This window comes from Cheilinus undulatus, linkage group 16, assembly GCF_018320785.1.
Source record: "Cheilinus undulatus linkage group 16, ASM1832078v1, whole genome shotgun sequence".
NCBI classification, from domain to species: domain Eukaryota; kingdom Metazoa; phylum Chordata; class Actinopteri; order Labriformes; family Labridae; genus Cheilinus; species Cheilinus undulatus.
Window position 1 is genome coordinate 12,608,340 of NC_054880.1, and position 26,023 is coordinate 12,634,362.

The 26,023-nt window shown below is 38.7% G+C and overlaps 1 protein-coding gene across 1 annotated transcript in view; it reads left to right on the forward strand.

Moving 5' to 3' along the window:
* nudcd1 (NudC domain containing 1) overlaps positions 1-26,023 on the forward strand; it is a 54,786-nt gene that overhangs the window by 21,306 nt on the left and 7,457 nt on the right. Inside the window, exons 6-8 of the mRNA XM_041808087.1 lie at positions 7,924-8,131; positions 15,440-15,584; positions 16,881-17,006. Coding sequence (XP_041664021.1) covers positions 7,924-8,131; positions 15,440-15,584; positions 16,881-17,006 — 479 coding nt within the window. The remainder of the gene's footprint in view (positions 1-7,923; positions 8,132-15,439; positions 15,585-16,880; positions 17,007-26,023) is intronic.

Genomic DNA, 26,023 nt, shown 5'->3' on the forward strand with positions numbered 1-26,023 from the left:
CATTCTTACAGGCACAGTGATGAGGAAATAAAAGCAGTAACTAACCTTATCAACATGTTTCGCTCTGACAGTCAAAGAGCAAAGATAGATGGACCTACACGCTCAGTGACCAAATGGCACCGCCTCCTCCTTGTGAATGGGTGTAATTAAATGTAAGTGGTATTAACATGCATCACAGCAATTGGGTAAATTTGTGTTATCTCCTCCCTAAGTGTTTGCTCTCCTGAGCGTGTCCTTCAGTCTGTCTGGGGCCTTAACATTGACTGTGTGCTGGAATGGATAAACACAATTGTCAGCATTGCCAGCACGACAGCTTTAAAACAGCCGAAGGATTTTAAAGGTGTATATTAAGTGAGGACTAAGATGATGATTTAAAAAAGTGGCTGTGGCTCAGATTGTGGTCAAAGAAGCAGCTGTAAATACTGTAGCTCAGTGCACACACTCTCTCTGCTAAAGCTCCATTAATTCAGTGAAAACACATAATTACAGACAGGTTTTTCAGAATAAAAGCCCCCACTTGTCATGTTGTTTGAATGTTTTTATTATGAACAGACATGACAGGGGGGGTTTTCAGGACTGAACTGGAAACTTATAAAAGCATCTTTCTGCGGTCTTATGCTCAGAAACGAGCCTGTAGTCCATCTCTCAACCGTGAAAAATGATTTTCAGGTTTCTGAGCCTTACTTTTGTTTGTCATTCTGCACTTAATGTGAGAGAAATGGTGTTTCCATCAACAGTACTCAGAAACCATTGTGTGTCTTAATATCTAAAATTTTTTTTATTCTTTTTTTCTGCTTTTGCACTTAGTTTACTCACAACCTGTAACAACCTGCAGACCAGCAGTGACACCCTCTCTGAAGATATAATAAAAACCTCTGCTGACCCAGACAGAGCAAAGTGTATGTGTGTTGGTGGTAGAGAAGCAGAGTAATGGCCGCTTTTCAGCCGATCCTTTTATCAGCGCTCTGCTTCTCTCTTTTCAGAGAAGAAGAAGTGGATTAGATGTCAAGAGAGGGGGCATCTTCAAACAGGTTGGTTAGTGATGAGAGAGGAAATAGAGAGCAAGAGAGAGGGAGATAAACTCATGGAGAAGAGTGGTAGATCTACAGGGCTCAATAAATTTATTAGACCACCACTCAATGTAAGGTTTATGTCACAGCTGCCCTAAATTAACAGCACTGGTAATTACCAAAATCATTTTATGTTTCTGTGATGGTTAATCCACCAGTGTGTGGAAGCTTTTTAACCAAAATTATATTGTTAAAGCTGACATATCATTTTTATTGTTATCCATGAATTTTCAGATTTATTGTTTTACAAAATAACAGAAAAAAAAAATCAAAGCACATAATCATTGCTTGAGTAAAATGTCAAATTATAGTTATTTACTGTCATTCCTGGACAGAAAAATTAGTTTCAGTGGTTGAATGTTACGCTTGATTCATTTCTGACTTCTCAGAGAAGCCCAGTGAGGTGGCTTGAATTTGAGTATAAAAAGGTGAATTAACTTTGAAATTCCTCATTCCTGTTCAAAACGGTTAAACGTCGAGGGCTCACTGAAAATGAAAGAGTCCGCATTTAAGCACTTCATGACACTGTATGGTCTCTGAGACGAGTCGGGAAAGACATAAATTGTTCTCACAGTGTGGTCAAGGCTGCTTTGGAGTCAGTTGCCGAGACGGGTAATTACAAAATGCTCCAGGAAGAGGCAAGAAACGAAAGTAAACCCAAGCAGATGTCAGAAACCTCAAGATTTTAGAGGCAGAAGGAAGACCACTGCTGCTCTTTAGGGAGGGATGAATGCAAGGCTTCATCCCTCCCAACAAGGCTTAAAGGGAAGAACAACTGCTAATAAGCCTTTACTGAGGCCTGCAAAAGTCCAGAAACGCCAGGGAGCGCAAACACTGGACTGTTGATGACCAAGTTTGAACTCTTCGGTCAGCATTTATGTCCGCAGAAAAGCTGGAGAACGTTTTGATGCCGGATGCATTGTGCCCACAGTGAAACACGGTGGAGATTCCATTATGGTATGGGGTTCCATTTGTGGATATGGCATGGGAAAATGAGTGAAAACTGACGGTATCATGAACAAGAACATCTACCACAACATCTTAGTGCATGGAATCCCTTCTGGACTGAATCTGGTTGGTCGTGGGTTCATATACCAACAAGACAATGACCCCCAACATACTTTAAAACTGTAACAGCAGAGACTATTTGACTCAGAAAAGGGACTCTGGAGTTCTGGAACTGATGGACTGGCCAAGTCAAAGTCTGCATTTGAATCCTATTTGGGATTTAGTAGATTCAAAGATTGATTTCACAAAAGTTTCATCTAAAGCAAGTCTGTGGGAACAGCTGGAAGCTATTTGGAACTCAATAACAAAAGAGACTGTGGAAAAGAATATAAAAATAATGGCAGCAAGAATGCAAGCTGTTATCAAAGAAACCATACTAAATAATACATTTTTTGGTCGTTATGTGTGGAAAAAGGTCCATTTAGTTGCCTCAGTTTGTTATTTCCCAAATAAATAACAATAGCATTTTTAGACTTAAGTTGAAAGATTTCTAAAATATTTATGTTTTCTTCTTTTATGACAGGTGGTCTAATAAATTTGTTAAGCACGCATGAGGTTCAGATTAGATTTCAACCAATATTGGACACCGAAAACACACAATTTCTATATAAATATATGAAAAAATAAATATCTGTCTATATGGATGATTTAAGGAGTCTTACTAAAAGTTATAATCATAGTGTATCTCTTTGATTAGCCAAATAGTGTATTAAAAAAACAAAGATTCATATAACCTTTTGTCACAAAATAACAAAAACAAACCTTAGATTTGCACATTTTTACTTTGAAACAAATGAGATTCTGACATTTCCATCTTGACAAAAAATGGAACAAATATCAGTTATATTTATGGCGTAGGTTTACCTGGGAACAGACACCTACAACATAACTACTGGGTGGGGAATGGACGGAGCAGACAGTGACCTCTAGTGGACACATTTTTCAGTGTCCACTTCAAAGTTAATCGCATTTAAAATGCACAGATTTGTTTTTGTATATCAGAAGGCCTAAACAAGTGTTAATATTGTACAAGAGCTAGATGCAGCGAAGGCCCAGCTGATATAGCTAGTTTGATAGGGGAAGGCATACAGTTTATTTATAATCCACATAGATTGTTGCACTGCAGCCCAAGCTTGCTGAGCTGATGAAGCACTGGCTATCAGCAAATTTATCTCCACACCACAGCTGATGATCACAGACACATTTTAATGTCTCTGCATGATGACAGATGCAGACACGGACACTGTAGAGCTGGGACTGAGAAAGGTCATGTAATAATCAAATCAGTCAGGGTATAGTACTGTGTTTAAATGCTGTCCCACCCCTTGTGATTAGTCGGTCAATCAGTTAAAGCTTTAAAAGTTTTAAATAGCTTGTAAATTGATTACCAATCAAAAATCTCAATTATGTGTTTTCTCCAGCTTCTTAAAATCAAAGAGCTGCTGCTTTTCTTTGCATTTTCATTGGTTGTCTAAGATTTCTATTGGACTGCTGTTTGGACAAAAGTGGAAATCTGAGGACTATTCTGGGCTAACAGAGGCATTTTTCTGAGTTCTTCGATATTTTCCAGACTAGATGATTAATTTGGAAGGTAATCATTATACCTGAGACAAACAACAACAACAAAAACATTTTGAAGGTTAGAAGATTTGGAAACAAAAAGAAATATTTGGCAGCTATCTCCTCTCTGTCTCATTAGTCTCTTCATTGATTCAGTCAAAAACAAAAGGTGATAATGAACATGTCTTCGTTTCTCACTTCCCTGCCAGGGATAGAGCAGGATGGCTGGTGTGGAGCTTCGTAATTGGACCGTTTTCAGCACTCACACTTTGCCAGTAATCAAACAGTGTTGTATATGACAGCTCTGGCACTGGCAGTTCTCACTATAGGAGGGTTGTTCATGAGAAAATCAGGACACAGTTGTCTGCTTACAAAAAGGATAACCTGGTCTTACCAACAAAGTAGGTTCTTCGATTATGCCCACATGGATTGAGGCATTTATTTGTGTCATTGACAGCTAAGTGTACTATAACTACAGGAGAGGCACAGATACTGAGTTTATGTCATCTCAGTCATGAATAATAAGTACACTTGATGTGGAGCAGCAGCTCTATTTGTGATTATAAAGTGCATTCAGAAAGTTTTCAGTGCCCCTTCACTTTTTATGTTGACGCCTCATTATTTTAAACTCAGTACCCCATCATGACAAAGTGAAAATAGAATTTTTGATTTTTTTAACTCAGTATTTACCTAAAACATCTTTGCAGCAAGTAAGGCCTTGAGTCTTTTTGAATATGAAGCCACAAGCCTTGCGCGCCTGGATTTGGGAATTTCTGCCATTCTCCCTTGAAAATCCTCTCCAGGTGTCAGGTAGCCTGACACCTACTGATAGGAGAGCATTTTCTTAATGACTCAAATGGCTGCCAAGACTTGAGTGTGATTCACCCTAGGGGAACCGGATGTGTTTTTATAATATATTTTGCTACCCATCCCTTGCAGGACAGGAGCCAAAATGCCTTAGTAACTGTTGAAACAATTTGTGCTGCAAAGTTAGAAACCATGCCACCAGAGCAATCAGCATCGTCTATGTATTTGCAGTGTGTTTGCAGGTACATGTAAATGCAGCTATTTTGGCTTTTTTGCAACTTATATATTTGCTGCAGGTTTCAGTAGTTGAATTTTTCAGACTTTTGAATTGTCATCATTTCTGAAAGCACTGCACATGCAACCTTATACAAGTTGTTTTTGCCATTGCCTAGCAGCTGACAAACACTGTTGTTTTTAAGAGGCTTAAACTCTGGGAATAAAAGTTGTCTGAAAAAGCAGTGAAGGCTGTAAAGGGCTTTGTTGATGAAATAAGATTCAAATGAACTTCGAAATTCTTCTCAGTGAAGAACCTCAGTCTCATTCTTGAAGATATGATTGAAGCACAAGGCTGCAGAATAGTTTCCAATGGTATTTATGATGGGATTGTTTGCACCATTTATGATTATGTGCTCAGCTGCCAAAGGCATTTCTTATCAAGCATCCGTGGACTGAAAGAGAGGAGTTAAATAAGGATGCATACCCTGCTGTTCATATATTTTTCCTACATGGTTTTTGACAAACATGAGCAGCTATCCTGCCTTACTCAGCGCACATGTAAATCTGTTCTGATGATCACATGGAAAGATTCAGAAGCCAGATCTCCCTGTGACGACTTATTGTGTGTCACGGTGCCACACACAGTATAGATAATATCACACACTTAAAAAAAAAAGGTCTGATTTTCAGATGAAAGCGAGCCAACAGGCCGCTTGAAGTGCTGAGTCAGAGGACGAGTTGGCTTCTGAACAATGTGGGCAATGGTGAGAACAGATTTGGGTCTTGTTAGGAGGGAGCGGAAATGCAGCTGTCGTCTTTGTGAAAAAAGGTCTTTTAAGGAAGAAGCCTGGACTTATTCAGTGTTTTCTGTCAAAACTCTTAGAGCTCAAACTTTTCACCCTGCTGCTAGTGCTGTAGTTATTGCTTTCAGATAATACAAAAGGCCATTTTAGGCATTTGTCTTCCTTTTAGATATTCATCCTTATGTTTAGTAAACCACTTGGATTAATGAATACAATTGTGGAATATACTGTATATGCCAGAATTTTTAATCCAAGTAAGAGTAGCAGCTCATGAGAGAAAGAAAAAAACCATGAATCAGACCCTGGCATGGACCCACACCAAAAACAGCGAATGTGTTTTTGGCTTTTTGCCTCACGTTGCACTAGATGTGATTGAGATCATTGATCAGAGCTCTGAAAAGAAATTCTTACCAGAAAATAAAGTGAATTAAAACCTCTCAGTTAAATTCCTGCTGGGTAAAAAACCTGGAGGCAGTCTGTTTGGTAGCACTGGTTTGCAAATTCTGATTACTTTTATTGGGCTTTTGTTAGGCCTACCGCCACGTTCACATGGAGACGAATTCAGGAGTATACGCAAAATTTTTTTAATCTTATGGGCGTTTCATCCACATGGAAACGGCGTTTTGGGAGGCCATAAATGCTACTTTTTGAAACCGGGTCCCAGAGTGAACAAATCTGTAAATGCTTACTGTTTCGTCTCCGTGTGGACAGCCATTCGCATCTTTCTTGAAACTATTACATCACACTTATGCCACATGCGCACAAAGTTTGTGGCAGTTTTCTGTAATCTTCATCTCTCTCTTGATGCATTTCCATGGAAGTGTTACAGCGCCACTTACAGGCTTGGCATATATACTGGAGCTTTTTCAGTTGTTTTCAAAGGTTCCGTGCTTACTTGGACATTTCCTGAAATGATCCCGTATTTATGGAAAAAAATTTCAAAACTATAATATCGTTTTTATCTACGTGGGCTTAAGGCCTTGACCACGCGGAGTTACCAAAAGGTCTATTTACCCAAAACTTTTCTAGGACTGCAGATGAAATCTTACAGTCTCACACATTCTGAACTTTTTTTTAAAATGCATTTTTAGTTTCTCCCACTTATTTGGGATGAGTAGAGCCTGATAATTTTAAATGTTCAGCCTTGTCTTTGAAAAGGAATTAGTTTTGACCAAAATAATGCCTACAAATCTCCTGAAGGTCCTGTTTCTGCAGAAAAAACAGCACTGGAGAGGTTTTATAGGTATGAGGGAGTCACTTAGGGGATGGACCCCAAAAACATCTACAGATTTTCCTCTAAAAGTTCAGATTTTCTTGGAAACGTTCCTGTCCAAAATCCACACAAATTCCCTAAAATTGCAAAGAAATTACCCCAAAATTCTGTGAAAATTCTTAAATATAATTAAAGGTATCCCATCAAAAGTAACACAGAATTTCTTCAAATATTCTCCAAATGTTTCAATGAAATGTTTACTATTGTAATTGAATAAACAAATCCTCCCATATTCCTCGTAAATTCCTGAAAATTTTTGAGAAAGTTTCCAAAAATTTTAAAGATAATTCTCCCTAAGATTTCTGATCAGATTTTACAAACTCATTCCCAATTCCATGAAAATGAATTTCAAACAAATTTCTTGAAGTTAACATAACAAGTTAACAGCTTTAAAGGATCGCCCCCAGTCCCAATCAATTTCTCCAAAATTTGCAAATAAGTTTTCCAAATTTCCCTGAAAATAGATTAAGATTTAAAAGTAAATTCCCCCTCAAAGTTATGAACACATTTCAAAAATTTTCATTAAATTGTCTTGATATATACAAACAAATTTACCCCGAAACTTCAAATGAAACTCACTAAAATGTATAGAAAGACATCCCCAAAATATTCACAGAAGTATCTAAAATTTTTCAAACAAATTCCCCATAATATCCATGAAAATTCCTGAAAATTTCAACATTTCAAGCAAATTATTTTATTGAACATTCTGGACATTTATCTCAAAAGATTCTAGCTATGTTATTGGAAAGCCAAAATGTAATATTCTCATATAAACATGCAATGTCTAAGGAGAAAAAAAATGAAAATAACATTGTATTCATTGAAATATGTATTGTCACAGTGTGGGCAGTTTTTAAAGCCTAAATTTAACTTATTTAATGCATTGCTTTTTTTTAAGTGCTACAAAACATTGTCATAAATGAAGGCTTCACGTTGAACATTTCCTGGAAATGCTGAAGGTTTAAATGTCAAATTATGCAGGAGGCTCATCTTAATAGTTTTCCTGTATGCTCATGTTATCTACCCATCCTTTAATAGTTTTTCTGTGTGTGGTGTCACTGAATATTCAACAGTTCTCCCCTTAACACCTTGCACTGCATGAGATGTTTAATTCATGACTCTGTAGCAGCCGACTGCTGACATTAACTTTAGCACCTCGTGTTTCTCTCCTGTTTGATTTCAGATCCCATTTACTTCTGGCAGCAGACGGCCGAGGACATCACTGTTTGTGTGCGGATGCCCGAGGGTGTCACCAAAGAGGAAGTTCTGTTCAGACTGACGGCAGACAACATCAGCATCGGGGTTCAGGGTTTTGCTCCTTTACTGGAGGGCCAACTGTTTGCATCTGTGGACCCTGAGGCCAGCGCTTGGATCATCAAAAATGACAAAAGGTTTGTACTCTTGGACTGTAACAAGTTCCTAAATCATAATTTTCTTTTGATTTCAGTCCAGAGTAGAAAGCAGTGAAAAAGGAAACAGTGGATCAATTTCAGCTTTGGGCAGTATTGGCAGATTGGGCTCTTGTTGTCAGTTCTTAGTCAGAAATACCTTAGTAGAAAAATACTGAGACCACATAATCTCTCAAAAAATCCCTGGAGCAGGTTGCTTTCAGGTGCAGCAAAACTATCTTTATTGTTGCTTTTAATAAAATGTAAAACAAATTCTCAAAAGTGTGAATTTTGCCTGGAGTTGGAGCGCCCAATCAGGTGGGAGAGGGAAAAAGTAACTCGTAACACACCACAGGATAATCTTGAAAGATAACCTTAAGAATCAGCCGATAATCAGGCCTCTGCTGACTTTGGTCAGAAGGGGAGATTCAGCCCGACAACCGGCACGATTATGGTGCAGAGTGGTGAAGAGACACAGGTAACAACATCATCTGGCCTGATACCCAGTTTATTTTCAATGAGGGAGAAAAGCTGTTAATAATGGCCCTCCTGGTTAATGCTGAAGGCATGTTGCAAAGTGTTGTGGGATTGCTTTTAGTGCAAACCAGGAAGTCCACTTTTAGCAGCTTTTCCCTTTCATTATGTGGAATTCATTGGTAAAACAAAAACATTGGTGTACTGTTTGGTAAATACACTGTATAGAGTGCAGTTTTTATAGAACAGAGTCCTTAGTTAGAAACAAGAAAAAAGCTGCAGAGGTTGGCGTGTTGAGCAGCATGTCTGGTCTCTACTTGACCAGAATATGTCATAATATCTAAAACATTTTGGCAACTTTAACCCTGATTTGCGCTTTGCACTGTAGCATAGGCTATAATTTGACACAGCTTTAAACCTATGCAGAAGCTTGTGCAAGTAGCCTTTTTTAGAAATATAACAATGCGCCAAAATGAATCCGATCACCAGCCCTGTGATTGGTCCACTGAGTAGCATCAGGTGACTAGAAGATTCTGATTAATGTCTACAGGCATGTTGTGTGGGATACAACTTGCCAAGGATGAAAACCCAATTCATCAAATCCACTTGCATTCATCTGCAAACCTTAGAAGTGCATTTCCCCATTCATGCCTCTCAGTAGCTGAACAAACATGACAAATTTCCTCATCCTCTGCCTGAGATGTTTCAGCGAGAGGGGTCTGGCCGCAGACTGTACACCTCTAATGGCCACGATCACAGACTATTTATCTGAGATGCTTTCTCTTTCAGAACAGAAATACACACTAAAACTTCTGAAACAACATCTGGTTAAACTTCTGTTAAGGGTAAGAACAGGGGTTAAGGCAATGGTTTGAATACCAAAAGTAAATGTTATAAACCTGATCATCAAAACCTGATTGAAAAGTTAAATAAAGCCAAGTAAACAGTCTGGTTACAGGATAAAAAGCCTGTGCTCCATAAAAACATTCTAACACAGCAATGAGCTTATGTAGCTGCATAAGCTACATAGATAACATGGCTAATGTAGCTACTTAACTAATTAGCTACATTAGCTGTGTAGCTGTATTAGTTATGTAGTTACATGACTAATTGAATTACTTAGATAGTGCAGTGACATAGTTCATGTATAACCTTGCAAAGCAGATGGATAGGCCCGTTTCCTTGTTTTTCACTGGCGAATCCAGCTTACAAAGCTCCCATCTCAGCCGTTTGGGGCCAGTTAGAGAGTGACAGGACCAATCAGCTATGAGGGGCAGTACTTTGAGGCGCAGCAGAGTCGTGACATAAACAAGTAGCGACAAGAGCTGATGCAGTTATGGAGGAAGAGCATGGATGCTGCTAAAGCCCCAGTTTTATCAGAACTTGACGGCATTTCTTTGTTAAAAGAACAAAGATCAGCAGTGAGTTGTTTTCTTTTTAAAAACAACAAAAGTCGAGTACTTACATTTCTATAGTCGCCATGTTTTGCGTTATTCCTCAGTAGCTGCGCGCATGGCTTCGTCACGTGCTTTGTTGCTCTGATTGGCCCAGAGAGATGTGACAGACAGAATGTTTCACCCAATCATACTCCGAGTAGCTTTGTTATCTGTTGCTGCATAGCTAATTAAGCTACATAGTGTAATGACAGCTTATGTAGCTACATAGATAGCATAGCGGCATAGCTAATGTAGCTATATAGATAATGTAGACAAAGTAGCTACATAGCTAATGTTGGTTCATAACTAATTTAGCTATGTTTGATTATGTAGGTAATGTTGCTAAAGCTATGCTTACAAAGCAGCTGCCTAATCTATGTATTCATGTCAGCTTTAGTTACTTTTAGTAATGTTCATGTTCTTAGAGTTAGCATTGGCTTATGTAGTAACGTTAATGACATAGTGTAGCTATGTTAGCTATAGCTAAAGCTAACACAGCTAAAAGGAGCCACCATTCATGTAACTACTTCTAAAACAGGTTTTTTAGATAAATAAATCCCAGATTAGACTTCTGGTTTTTTTTTTAGTCTGTAACGTTTGCAATACAGTTTTTTCATAACTATAACTGTCAGACTTATTTTATGAATAAATATGAATTAAATAAAGAGTCTTAAATGTTGAACTGGCAAACTATGGCACTTTGTTCTGAAGGAGACAGATTCTCAGATAAACAGTCTGTGAGAGGTCATCTTTTTGTCTGCCCTCTTTTGTTTTACAATAGTCAGCAGTAAATCAACTTTGTCTCAGTATTTTTCAGTTCCATCATAATGTGCTTAGTGTCAGAAGCTACAGTTTCCAAGCACACAAGAAACTAACAAGACAGGACCAGAAACTGTTCATATAACTAGCATAGAAATCTCACTGCTGTCTTGTGTTTTGTGAATTATTGCGTAGCGATGCAGACACACCACATACAAGTATGTAGTGCTCTTATGGTGTATGCCACTACTGTGTAGATATATGAAGAGGTATAAACCAGACTTTAGTCTAAGCTGCTTTTAAAGCATTAAACTAGATGGAGGAGAGGATGTTCTAGTTGAAAGAGCACACCTGCTCTTTTTCTGCTTTATAACACCCTCTGTGATTCAGTGTTACAAAACAATAAAACATAAAAAACATTGGGGGGCATGACTATTTTTTTTTTTTCTAATAAGCAACGGATCTTTTGATCTGGTCTTACGTACCAGTTGAGTCACATCCCGCTCTGCTTCAAGACCTTTTATCTGTGTCTCCTTTAGCTCTTTATCTCTGCTTCCTGTTCTTCAGTACCAGTCCTCTATTCATGGTAAAACACGTTAGATGGTCTGACCATCTTTGATACACTGAAAGGCCGTTGTGTGAGTGAGAGATGTTGAACCTGTGTCTCTCAGGTTTCTTTCTAATGGGGCATAATAACTGGGTAGATATTATAAGATTTTGATTCTTCATTTTGCTCCTTTTCATTCAAAGTAGAAGATTTTACATTGGATATGAATTGTTTTATTTAATTACATGAAATAAACATATTAAACAAAAAATAAATAAAATAATGTAGTGAAGAGGAAGAAATAAAAAATATCACATAAGGACAAGTCTCTGTATGATGGAGGTGAGAGTTTACCCTGTACATAGGGATTTCTCTTACATTGTTTTAATGCTGATCAGTTAAAAATGAGCTCTCATTGAATTTGTTGTTTGTTTGGTGAACTCTCTGCTCTTTTAAACTGTGAATAACTCAGAAAATCACTCTTTTTATTCTTGTGTTTGAGTATTTTCTTCTATCAAAGAACATAATGTTGCCAGAGAAAATGACAAATAGATGGTCTGATTTGTTTTCATGAAAGGTAAACATTGTTATGTGTGCATCTGAATCCAGACTGCATCAAGGCGGTTTTTTGTCATGAAAATACGTTGTGTATTGTTCATATTGAGCATGTTTTTTCATGTTTATGTCAGATGCTCTATGCAGACAAAGAGCTGAGCACTGTCTACTCTGAAGAGAAGGAAAGAGTCTCCTTTTATGTCTCTGTTGTATAAATACAGCCCTGCTTTATGAAAATAGCCTCTGTAGGCACATGTTAATTTCATGTATTGAGGCTGCACCACATGCACAAAATGTCAGGTTTTAGCAGTGATGATTCAGAAAGGAGATGGAGTATTTGATTCACCTCTTGTGTTCATATTCTGGATTTGCCCCGCCCCCTTTTGGAGAGTTGAAGGTCAGTACAGATTGATTCAGATTCTTTTCCTCAGTACCCACAAAAATAAACTTTTTCCAAGCCAACATTAACAAAAGCCTCTTTCAGATTTGCTATCATCTTGCTCATGATGTCTCTACTGGTCTGTAGAGCATAATAGAACAGTTTTATTATGTTCACAGAGATCCCACAGCTCGTTAGCTATACTGTCTAAGGTTGCACGCTGGTCACAGAATGTAAACCTCATCACCTTTTCCTGCTTGCTTTGGTTGAATTATCCTGACTATTTCGGGCCACATTCTCACATCAGCTTTCACTCCGATTTAATTCAATTCAATTCATTTCAGAGAACTTTATTTGCACCCAGTGTGGCGATTAGAAGCTTTTAGAACAGCAGATTTACAAAAAACAAAGAGCAGTATGATTAACATGTATGGCCTAATAGTTTGTCCATACCATGTATCTCAAATGTTGGAACTTTGTTACCCATTCCTATTAATTGATGCAACTGTAAGTGTTTTCTGTGTTTTTTACTTTCAGCCTCTAAAAAAGTGTTCGGTAGAGTCCAGGATACATTCAGTGGCAGAAAAACACCAACATACATCTCATTAAATCAAAAAATACCAATGGTTCAGTGGTGCACAGTGACTGCATGTTCTCAGAGACTCTGTAGGAACATTTTAGATTAAATCCTTCAGGAAAAAATGCACATGAGTGAGCATCTGTTTAACTAAGCAGAATTTATTATTCTAATTGTATTCAGATTGATTCAGATGTTGCCTTGAAACCATAAAAAATGATACTCTTATCATTTAGTGCAGAGCTGAGGGTTAATTAACAGGCCGTCCTGTATGGCATGTGCTTGGATTCTATGTGTACCCTTCATTGACACAGGATTCAGTGGTATGGATTTCATACAAAGACAGAATAACATTATGCACACTCCACAGCTGCACACTGTGAGCAGCATGACTGTGAAGTGGTTGTACACATCACACGTTTGCTGGAAATGCTGCATTCATTTGAATTTCATTTAAAGGTCACGAAAGACTCCAAATAAATAGATAAATAATAAAACCAAAGTTTTATTTCTGTAAACCTTACTGTGTGGCTAATGATCTGGCTGAGAGACCATTTAAAGGCTCAGATATCCTTTGCAGGTGTTTTGAGTTAATTAGCTAGATAGAGTGTGACTCCGTGAGTCTTATCACAATATTCAAATCTTCTGAGATACTTATATGATGAGTTCTACTTTTGAATTGAATTACTGAAATAAATCAGCTTTTTGATGATATTCTTTTTTATAGATGTACCTGTAGTTCATTTGGAGTTTTCCTGATGCATTTTGAGATTTCAGTTAGAATAAATCAGTGGCATTTGATGTTACAGTGATAAAATTACATTATTTTTGATTTACTGCAATGTTGATTTTGGTAAATCGAGGGGTTAGAACATAGTTTTAGCCTATTTCAATGGGTTATCTCTCTTGTTATGAGCAGCCTCATAACAAGAGAGAAAGAAGGGGGATTGAAAGAAAGCCGCTGTCCTGCTCATATCACATAAAGGTCAGACCATTTTTATCTTCACTATAAATCTAACATAAGACATTGGACTTCAGTCTGTATATGAAAGGAGGCACGCAGCTGCTAACTTTTCCTCTCTGTTTAGCTGCGGAGCCTGCATCAGAAACCACTCAGCTACTTCTGCCATAATGAGGAGAGATTGTTTTTTTTTCTGAAAACGATCTCATGAGGAAGTTGTGTAAAATTAAAATATATTGACCTTATTGGCTAAACATGGTAAGGGGCCCGCCCTGCAGAAGTCTACATCTGAAATATGTCCATACAGCCAAGAGAGGAGTGGGTGTCCTCTTCATCTTGGCTGCTAACAGTTTGCAACAACTAAAATTACCGGTAGTTTGCTGAGGTTGCACAGCTGGGCCGAAACTTTTAACAGGCGTGTGGGAAGAATTTCAAAATAAAAGCGTAGCTTTATGATGATGGTGTAAAATGTATATCAGATCCTAGGTTTAGATTTTTACTTCTATAGATCTGATTGGATAGTGGATGTATCAATCCACATCGTTGAATTGTTACACCCCCTTTGATAAATGGTAAATGGACTTGAGCTTGTATAGTCATCCAACTACTCAAAGTGCTCTTACACCGCAGGTCTCACCTACCCATTAACTAACACATTCATTCACTGATGGCAGAGGTTTCTATGGAGAATGGGTCATCAGTATTAGCTAATGCCGTTCACATGCTTCTATACCCATTTACATGCCACCAACGAAGAAGCAGGAGCAAATAGGGGTTAAGTATCTTGCCCAAGGACATTCAGTTTGAGTTATTTAGTACATGCTCTCCTGCATGCTTCTTAATGTATAACGGTATTAAACACTGTATTTTATAAAGTCAGAACCCTTAGTTTGTCTCCTACCTCTACATCATGCCCATTCTTAATAGATCACAAGATTTATCATCAACAAAAACTGAAAATATTTAATTATAGTAACTACTCAAATTTAAGGACATAGAAGTGCTGAATTTTCTTTTTTAGCTTAATAACAAAATGATGAATTGAAAATTCATCATTTCAGAGTATTCAGTGGGACCATGGCTGTAATGTATTGGCTGATAATAAGAGTGACATCACATACTTCACTACCTCAGTCTAAAAGGCAGATTGCACAGACATGGCTCAGCAAAGAGTGACGTTTTTAAGCTTTTATCTGTGGTGTCTCTCGTCATTTTAAACTTTAACTAGATAATAATGAGATTTTTTTCTCTCTTGGTTTATTCTGCTGCTCTATTTCAAACTCCTCTCAGTTGTCACGGAGAAACATAATTTATGTCAGAACCAGAGCAGACACAGCCTGTCAGACTCCCCTCTGACCTTTCTTATCAAAACTATGGCTCATCTCCCCAGACTGATTGGATATTTTATTTTTTTTTTTTTGCCATCTTTCTTATTTGAAGTGCAGGGTTTTCTCCAGAGTCCAAAAAAGTGGACGATTCCAGAAATGCTGGAACAAGAGTGCTTGGCTTTCAGCTGCTTCAAAATCAGTGACAGTGGATTCTTGTGCTGCATAAACGCAAACATTCACATTTAACACTTACTTTATATGACCCGTTAATGTGTGTATTTGAATGTGTCCTCAGCCTGGAGGTGAGCCTGCAGAAGCGCAGTGAGGGGCCGATGTGGGCGGAGCTTGTGATGGGAGACAAGAGAGGAGAGTACGTGATGAACGACGAGCAGGCTGCCCTCATCCACGAGAGGCTGACACATCTTACCTCTGATGACTTGGTAGGCTTACTTTATAACTCATTGTATGCTTATCAACAGTGTCTTTGATCTGTGTCCAAAAAATGTTGAAAATATCTCTGCCCTGTCCAAATTTGGAATTATGAAGCACAGAGCTGATGTTTCTAGATGCACATGTGTGATTTTAACTTTAAATTTTGCACTGAAGATTTTTAACATGCACTTATCCACGGAAAAAGGAACTTATAATGGATCTTGAAGGAAATAGGGGAACAGTAAAATTGTGAATGTTTGGTAACACAAGGTGCCTTAATTACACATTTAACTTTCTAAACTGAAATGGGACATTATTGTTATTATATGGACTCATTTTACACCACTGTGGCTGCAGAGAGATGTTGCAGTGCATAAAAGTGTTTTTAAAGGAAAAATTGAAGCTCTTATTGTGGGCTGTAATCAATCACGATTTATGCGTTAGTCTTGGCAACCCTAAATCTTAGTTATTTTAGCCATTAGTCTGTTCTGACAGTTAGACACAAAAGGCAGCACAAACACTGCATTAAAATGCTTTTCACTGATAGTTCAGATTAGGTAAAAATGTCTTACCTGTGATACAAGGACCTGAAAATAAGTCTTAGTTCAAAGTCTTAAATGGCTAACTGCCAGGGACACCCAAAGGCCCCATAAGGTTTGCTGTCATTCCCAGAAGCTCTATCATTATCAGACAACAGCTAATTAAAAAAGACATCATTGTCTTAATCAGAGTCAGTGAATTAAGATTCTGTGACCCTGGACAACAATCCATTGACACAAAACTCTCCTGTCATCTTCAGTGAAATAGTGCCTTGATTGTTCACTGCAGCCTGAAATAAAAGGGCAATAAAATCTATGATGGTTGATTTTAAATGTTACACTGTCTGGTTAAATCATTGTGGTGTTAAATCAATGTGTAGCAAGTGTTGGAAAACATAACTCAGAAATCAAACTTTCATGAGTCACTGCTCTGTCTCAGGAGGTGTTGTCATGACCTCACATTGCTTTTCTATTTAAGTCCGTCAAGCTTTTAGCATCTCTGCTCTCTTCATGCTCCATGTCCGTCCTCTCCTCCTGCTCCTCTGAGCCCTAGTCTTTCCTGACGTCTTGTTCGCATCATCTCTCTCTCTTCCCAGTGTCACTGTCATGTTGTTAGCATTTTTAGCTTCATTCTCCCCTGGCCAAACCCTTCATTAGTATCATCTGCAACCACTCGAGGCCTGCAGTGCAAATCAGGCCTTTTTACATGTTAATAGATGCAAAACAAGCGTAACCATGGCCTCTGTCTTGTTTCCTTTTAACCAGAATGGAAACCCTGACAGGGACAAGCCCCCCTGTAACTCTCAGGAGCTGGAAGACTGCGACAGCTTCCCAGAGGACAGCTTCAGCCTCACACACTTTGATGGAGAATCCCTGAAGCCCACTCAGGTGGTGAGTAACACCTCTCTCCTTCTCTGGTAAACACTTTCACCCTGTAATCTCTCAAGCCTGAGCCCCTCTTGTTTCACTTTTTCAGCCGCTTTTGCCGTCCCCTTCAATCCTTCATTTCCCTCAAGTGTGCTGTTGGCTACCCGATGCTCACGCTGCGATGTAAGAGCAAGATTTTATTCAGACGTGCCCCTTGTGAGCAAACCACAGATGGCCTTGGCCTTTAACAAGCCACTTGACCAGAGAGCTCCACAAAGGGGAAAGCAGGAACATGCACACCGCCTTCATTTCTATCACAGCTCATCCTGACTTGAATGGCAATAACCTGAACCTTTTAGAGCTTGCATCTATTTTTGTAAAGGCTCCCTCTCTGGAAACAAATGATGGTACAGCATGTCACTTAGCAGGACTAGTTAAGGAGGTTCTGCTTTAAAGATACATTACGTAGATTTTTTTGCTTTTGATGCCAAAGCTTTTAAAAGAATTCTAATTCCAAAAAGTTGGAGCACTGTGTAAAATGTAAATCAAAACAGAATGCAGTGATTTGCAAATCTAAAAAAACATGTTTTATTCACACTAGAACATAAACAACATACCAGTTGTTGAAACTGTGACATTTTTACAATTTCATAAAAGATATTAGCTCATTTCAAATGTGATGGTAGCAACACAATTTTAAAAAAGGGACTGGACAACAAAAGGCTGGAAAAATGGTACAAATAAAAAACAGGTGGAAGAGTATTTTTTACCAATTGGCAACAGGTCACTAACATGACTGGCTATGAACGCAGCATTTAGGTAAAAGGTTTAGTCTCTCAGAAGTAAAAATAGACAAAGGTTCACCAATCTGCCCAAAACTCTAAAAATCCCATCATCAACAGTTCAAAATATCGTTGAAGAAAAGAGAAATCTCTCTGTGCAAGGGACAAGGCCTAAGCTCATTTAAAATAAAGAGGTAAAATGGAAAATTGTTCTGTGGTCAGATGATTCAATATCTGAAATTCTTTTTTGAAACCAAGGATGCCACATCCTGCAGACTAAAGAGGAGAGGGACCATCCAGCTTGTTATCAGCGCACTGTTCAAAAGCCTGGATCTCTGAGGGTATTGGGTTGCAGTAGTGCCTATGACGTTGGGAGCTTACACATCTGGGAAGGTACTATCAATGCTGAAAGGTAGATAGAGGTTTGAGAGCAACATATGCTCTCATTCAGACAACGTCTTATTTAGGAAAGGGCTTATATATTTCTGTAGTCCATGCTAAACCACATACTGCATTCATTTCAACAGCATTGATTCACAGTTGAAGTGTCTGGATGCAGAACTGGCCCACCTGCAGCCAAGACCTTTACCAACAGAAAACATTTTGTGCATGAGGAGGCAAAGAAGACTCTACTACTAGCCCCTCCTACCTCTAAAACATCTTATGTCAGCAACTCAAGACAAACAAAGGAAATAAAAGTTCTGGAGATGATTTCAACACTATCATAACCAACTCATGCAATATCTGAGCATGCGCCTCTGCTGAGGTGTTAACCCTATGAAAACAATGTACCAGTGGTTAAGGTAGACACAGCTGGGCTGAAATAACTAGTTTTACCTTGGTTTGTTATTGTTGTTGTCTCATCAAAGCCACAGACTCAAAGAGCTGATCAGGAGATAGCAATATGCAAAAAAGTGCTAAACACAGAGGCTTTTGGGGGGAAAATAAACTTGATTTTTTTTTTCAATCAAGCCTATGAGTCAACATTGCTTTTACAAGTTACGTGTAACTTTACCCATCTGTACTGCTGTATATCTTAGTTTCCTTGCTAGTGCTCCCAGCACTCTATCCTTAAAAGAGCAATGCTGCCTGAAATCTCTGGAGGCAAAGACCACTACTACTACCAAATATCTCATAAAACCAACATAGAAAATAACAAAATATCCCTTTAACTCTTGCTTAAGCTGTTGTAATATCAATTTCTGCTGCACTGCGATTAAGACAAACCAAGTCGATTCATTGAAGCTCACATCTTGTATGAATCACTCAACAAGCTGGCAAAGATGCTCTGAAGTGAGCGCACTTGCTTTATGTTGCTGTTATTACACACATTAAACATGTTTCACCTGATTGCTGTTCTGCACTTTGTTTTGACTCAGGCAGTTGACGTTCAGTTATCCGATGACCTGACTGGCTTTAAGCATTAGAGTAGAACATACTAATGTGAAGATTGAAGCTGAGCTGATTCTGTCACATATCACCCTGTTGTGCTACTTTTATTAACCCACCACCATGACCAGAAGTTTAAGCTATCATAAGCAACAGTTTAAACCATGATGACTGAGTTGCAAAATTCAATTTTATGGCAGAAATTATAAATATTATGTAGTTGATATTGGTTTACTGTCCACCACCAGGCATCACTTGACTGTATCACTCTTAAAGCTTTATATATTCATCACTTTCACTTGCATCTGGTTGTGATGTGGTACGACAGCCAGACAATCACTGTAAAACATCTGAAAGCTGTTTGCTCACCAACATTAAATAACAAATGAAGAAGAAAGCAGAACGCCAACAACATCACTGAGGTGCTAGAAAGCTAACTTTGCCTCTCAATCTTCTCTGTGTCAGTCTGTTATTCTGTGAGGGTGGTAGTTCACATACTGTGTGTCTTAGGTTTCATACAGTGGCAGAGATTTAAAAGGCTGTGAAGCATTGGTATTGAGTCATGATTTCTCCCTCCATGTTTGATGTTGTCCTTCCCAGGTTTTTGTGCAGTGTTGGTCAGAGCTGAGTCAGAAATCTGCTCTTTGATTGTGTGCGGAGGAAGGCGTGGACTTATTGACTGGAGCCAAAGATGTGAATTAATCATTCCACCTGATAGAAAAATGTTGTTTTTGAACAGCTGCACACTAAAAAATCCTGAGGCTTTTAATGCTGATAAAATACATTTAAAAAAAAAACAGCTTCTTTACTCCCTATGCATTCCCTCTGTCAGCATAATGAATGTTCTAACATTGGTGTCAGTGGGACTTTGCATTAACTTCATTCAACAGATACACTATATGGACAAGAGTATTTGGCCACATTATTGAATACATGTGTTTAAATCAGACCTGTAGCTGCAGATGTAGAAGATCAAGCACATAGCCATACAGTCTCTATTTGCAAACATTTGTGATACAAAATGTGTCGTTTTTAAGAGCTCAGCGCCTTAAAAAGGTAGTACTTTGAAGGATGTCATCTTTGCAATAAGGTAGTTTATGAAATATAATCCCTGCTGGATATTACACAGTCAATTGTAAGTGATGTCTTTAGAAGACACAAAGTGGAAGATGGAGCGGGGTCAACGACTGCTGATTCCATAGAAGAGTTCCCAAATTCCATTGGCATCAGTGTAAGCACAACAAGCTGGATAGCAGTGGAGACTTGTTCTGTGAGGTGATGGATCCCAGTTCTACTTTGGGGGAACCTGGGTTTGGAGAGAACGTTACCTGCCTGACTAAGCTGGGCCAACTTTGAAGTTTGGTGGAGGAGGGATAATGGTACGGGGCTGTTTTTCAGGGTTTGGGCTTGGCCCCTTATCTCCAGTGAAGGTCGATCTTAAAGCTTTAACACACCAAGTCATTTTGGACAATGTGCTTCCAACTTTGTGGTCTGTACTCCAGTGCACAAAGCAAGGCATGGTTTGATGAGTTCATTGTGGAAGAACTTGACTGGCCCACACAGAGCCCTGACCTTGAGCCCATCAAGAACCTTTGGGATGAACTGAAAAAGTGATTGCGAGGAAGTGCTTGTCATCCAACATCAGCGCCTGACCTCATAAATGCTCTACTGAAAGAATGGGCACAAATTCCCACAAAAATACTCCAAAATCTTGGGGAAATCCTTTCAAGAAAAAAAAAAAAAGAATGGCCAGCTTCATATTAAAGTACATGTATTTGAATACATGACATTACAGTCCCTGTTGGTGTAATGGTCAGGCAGCTGAATACTTTTGTCCATATAGTGTGCTTCATTGCATGGCAACATTTATTAAACACAAAGCACAGAATAACTCAGTGAAATAGTTTTTGTAACCATCCAACTTGTTGAGATGTTTCTCTCAAGTCTCAAGGTGATCCCACATAAAAACTTCTTGGATAGTTATGGTCAGTATGAATCATCATTTGTACACTGTGCATGTCTTTTGGTAACCCATTCAATGGTTGTTAAGATATTTCTAAACTATGTAAGCTAAAATGCTCAAATCTTTCTCTCTCTGTAATCCACATAGTGTATCAGGTGTTCAGTTAGATGTATTTTGTTGAACAGTTGCTGTCTCTGGAAGAATCTGTGGTATGAAACAGGTGTGCAGTCATTTAATCTTGAAGGCTAGTCCCTGAAACCTCAGCCTTGTAATATTTGCTATTTTTGTATCACTCTGAAGCAGCTAGAGATTTGTTCAAAAACGGCAATTACTGTGGAAGCTGGGGCGTTTTTTTCCCTCCATCCTGTGAGTATAATAGGAAAAACAAGTGACTGCTGTGCTGAGCGTCCTTCTCGCTTCATTGTTTCCCACAAGAAGAAAAAACAGACGTAGCATCTCACTGTTTTACTTGAGGACAAGGTGATGGATTATACTTGGAGATAAAAGACTCAACTGTCAAAGAAAGTATAACATTTTTATTATTTTCTTTAGCTTCAGCTTTTGTACCCTTTAATGATAGGTGTTTGGGTGTTTGGAGGGCGGTGCAGACCACACACAGCAGGCAGAAAGAGGAGAGCTGCAAGCTACGTGTAGCTTTGCCTTTCTTGTTTTTGTAGAGCTGCAACAGTATTTAATCACTTTCTGGGTGGGTAGCTGCTCAATAACATCTCATTGCTTTCTTTTATTGCTTTCCCTTCATTTGCAGTGCTCCCTTACTTCACTTTAGACACTCAAACACCACTGCCCACTCCTCTTGCTCATCATCAAATCACTATTGAATTCGACGTATTTGTCAAGATAGTGTTATAATATTACAAGCGTAATATTACAAATAACTTAGGAAAGAAAATTTCTGTTTGGTAGATTATTTCTTTGTTTTAACAGTGCCTCTGCAATAAATCTTACACCATTAGAAAGCTGGTTTATTTACCTTTTTAATGGTGCCGCATTTGTAAGGATCATGCATTTGTGGGATGAGCAGCAGAGCTGAGTATGTCATACACAGTTACAACAGCTTGGGACCTCCTCCTCATGCTGCCACCCCACACCACCACACTGCCTCCACCAAAATATGTTACTCAATCACAGCATAGGGCTCTCCACTGCGCATTCTCCACACTTTGATCCTATGATCCAACTCTTGTAGACACAATCTGAACTCATGGTTGAACATAACATTCCTCCACATGTTCAGGTTCCAGTGCACGTGTTGCCGACACCGGCGCAAACGGGCCTGATGGTGAAGGGTAGTCATGGCAGGCCTCCTGGCAGCCCTATGAGGCTGGAGATTGGCTTCCTGCAGTTTGTCCTGGATTGTCTGGGCAGAGAGCTGTCGGTCATATGGTTCTGCAGACTAAGACTGCAAATCTGTTGAAGACAGCTCATGATTCCTAAATGCTAACAGGGTGAGAAAACAGTCTTCTTGGGGTGTCATCTTCTTAGGACATCCACTTTGCGGTCTGTCCCTGACGTTCCCCGTGATGTGGAACTTAGCCTTCAGTTTGGAGATGGTACTAGGGCTCACTCCAAGTAATGCTGCAACATAGCTTTGCACAACACCAGCTTGAAGTTGCCCCCTACGCAGATCAGTCAAACATGGCATGCCAATTCTTGGAGTAGAAACAAGAGTCAATAGCAACAGCAAAATATGCTGTTTTGCATTAGCAGAGAGGATTTGGCACATTTTTATGAATGCAACCCACATACTCAGCTCTGCTGCTCATCCCACAAATGCATGTTCCTTACAAATGTGGCACCATTTAAACAGGCTTTCCAGCCGTGTAAGATTCATTGCCAAGAAGCATAACAACAAATAAATACTCAATCAAAAACACATTTCCTTACTTTGTGTGCTTAGTTTAGATTGTGTTTCCCCTGGCCACCACTGTAAGAATAATTCACACTTTTTGGAAACACCACACCTATTAAAAGAAGTAGAATGAGCCAAGAATCCTGATACACATTGTGCCATGGCTTTAGTGTATGTTTATTTCCCTATTTAATGTTGAAATTAAAGGCTATAAATCTGAAAAGAAGAAACTTTCACAGCCTTCGCTCTGTTTCAGAATAAATGAATGCTTTTCTTCTCCCTAAACAGAAACACAACCATTTTAAAAAAGCTCTTTTCATCACTGAGCATTTGGTCGTCCTCTTTCAGACAAAATGATTTCAGTGTTTTTGGTTATAAATTCGCTAAAGGAAGCCTTTCATTCTGTGATGAAAGAATAATAATGAATATGAATGTAATGGCCGGTGTTTCTGTACACTTTAATAAAGGGCTTTATGTGAATACAAACCCTTTAATGTTGCTGCCTCCATTTAGTTTGCAAACTGTGCAGCCTGGCAAGCTGCTGCCTCTAAGTCAGCTGGATTGTAAGTGAACATGTTCAATCCTCCTTTTGAAGGCCATCTAGGACTGTTTGTTCCACATGTGGGAACATGTGAGTGTATACAGATGTGTGCTTGTGTTTCCTGTTTATCTGTGTTTCTATAAGAAGCCTCACCTTCCTCTTCTTGGTATCCTATTGTGTGGCCTTAACGCTGCCCACAAGGACGTATGATGACCTTTTATTAAAACCATTCAGCTTAGAATAGTGGTGATACTTGTTAACATGGCCCCTTTGTTGGCTTTTTTCTGTTTGGTTTAAATCCTTGCAGAGGGTTTAATGTGTATTCCTCAGAGGGAGGATTTGAGTCATATCCTCTGACCATATCTGTCAAACCGTCACAATAAAGTCTGTGTGCTGTATTTACTGAAAGACTCTGGTTATCAAAGATTTCCTTTAAAAGAAAGACTCAGGATTTCCTGTGAGCCTTGCTGACAGTCTGAATAGTTTGTTAAAGAATAGAAAATGAAAGTTGTATTTAAAGGTGCAATGTGTAGAAAATTCTCACTGAAATGTCTGCATTATTTAAAAAAACACTTGAATGAGTACTATGAGGAATTGTGAACTGCTACGGCAAGGTGCTGTTCTTTTGCTGTGTTTCAATCTCTTCCATTGGCTGCATGTGTTTTATTTTTCATTCGCCTAAAAACCTTTGCGTTCCACCATCATCGTCATCCACGGCCACTTATGAAAGCCGGCTGTTCCTGAGACGACAGCTCATCTTTCCTGTGTCACTGCTCTTTATTTTGAATACCTTTATCTAGGTTTCACAGGTAACATAGGAATTAGAAGGACATTTTGTATTACGGATGTAAGAGGTTAATCCTGTGCTTTGGTCTGTTAAATCCTCCTCATTCAGCAGCAGCCTTGTAAAGAAACTAAAGCAGAAAAGAAACATCTGCTCTGCCTTTTCTTAGTTTGGCTCCAAATATCATTGTCTAGAGGTGTTGATCTTCTTAGTACAGTCTTCTGTAAGCTAAGACCTGAACCCTCTGTGATTCTGGACAAAAAAAAACAATTTAGAAATGGCTGGTTTTCATATGAAGTAACAGTGAGGTAAGATTGGATTTTTCCTCTTTTTGACCGCAGCCAGTAAAACCAGAGGAAATCAGAGGGTATAGTTTTACTTTCAACCCTCCTTGTCCTAAATATTAAACATTTCAGTCATGCAATATTTGCACTTGGATTGTAACTTTGAAAATGACCAGGGTCAAACTAAAACCTTACAGAGTCTTGGAGGTTTGTTGTTCAGTCTTATTTGTCTGTGTCAAAGAACTTTTATTAAAGGTGCCCCAGTTTCCCAAAATTAATCACTTTCTAGTCCCCAAGTAAGCATGGATCAATAACCCAAATAACAGAGTATAATATATCCACTCCCACCTGCAGTTTTGTGAGAGAGTTCAGAACAATTTTCCATCTCAGGTGTCAGGTATCGACCAAGAGTTTTCTGAAAGTATGAAACCTTATCAATAAGATTGTATTTTTTCTCCATTTGGGACTGCGAGTGTCAGATTATTTTTCTGTATCGATGGATTCTTACTTTCTTTGTTGCGTTTGAAACAGGATGCCTATTAGTTATTAAAAAGTTGTTAAAAGTGAAGTTACTTGAATTTAAACTATATTGGCAAAAGTATGCAGTCACCTGACCTCTTTTGCAGCTACAACAGTTTCCATTTGAACAATTATTGCCCATTCGTTCTGTATAGCATTTATGAGGTCAGGCACTGAAGGCCTGACTCACAATCTCTTTTACAATTCATCCCAAAGGTGCTCAGTGGGGTTGAGGTCAGAGCTCTGAGTGGTCCAGTCAAGTTCTTCCACACCAAACTCATCAAACCATTTCTTTATAGTCCTTCCTTTGTGCACTGGTTCACAGTCATGTTGGAATAGAGAGGGCCTTCCTCAAACTGTTGCCACAAAGTTGGAAGCATAGCATTGTCCAAAATGTCTTGGTATACTGAAGCATTAAGACTGGCCTTCACTGGAGATAAGGAGCCCAGACCAAATCCTGAAGAACAGCCCCACACCATTATCCCTCCTCCACCAAACTTCGCAGTTGGCAAAGCTTGGTCAGGAAGGTAACGTTCTGGAAAACAATTAACACAAAAATTATTGGTATGTTGAAGGATTTTGATGATGTTTATATTCAAAGTTAGAATGCAAAATCTTTGCAAAAATAGCTCCTGGTTTGAAACCAGCCCACATCCAGTGTTTTTAAGGTTGTCCTTCAAACAGTTGTGCCTTTGATGAGATTTTAAACAGAGTTTTGTCCATAACCCCCAAAAACATTAATTTTTTTACCACAAAACTTTATACAAATGTCCAACAGCGTGAAAGAATATATTGATGGTCTTTACTTTGTAAATAGTTGAAGTTAGATGTCACTTTGACATGAATTTGTTTTGGAAATAACACTCTTGTGGCCTTTATGCAGTGCTAGAACTCAGGAACAGAAGGAGG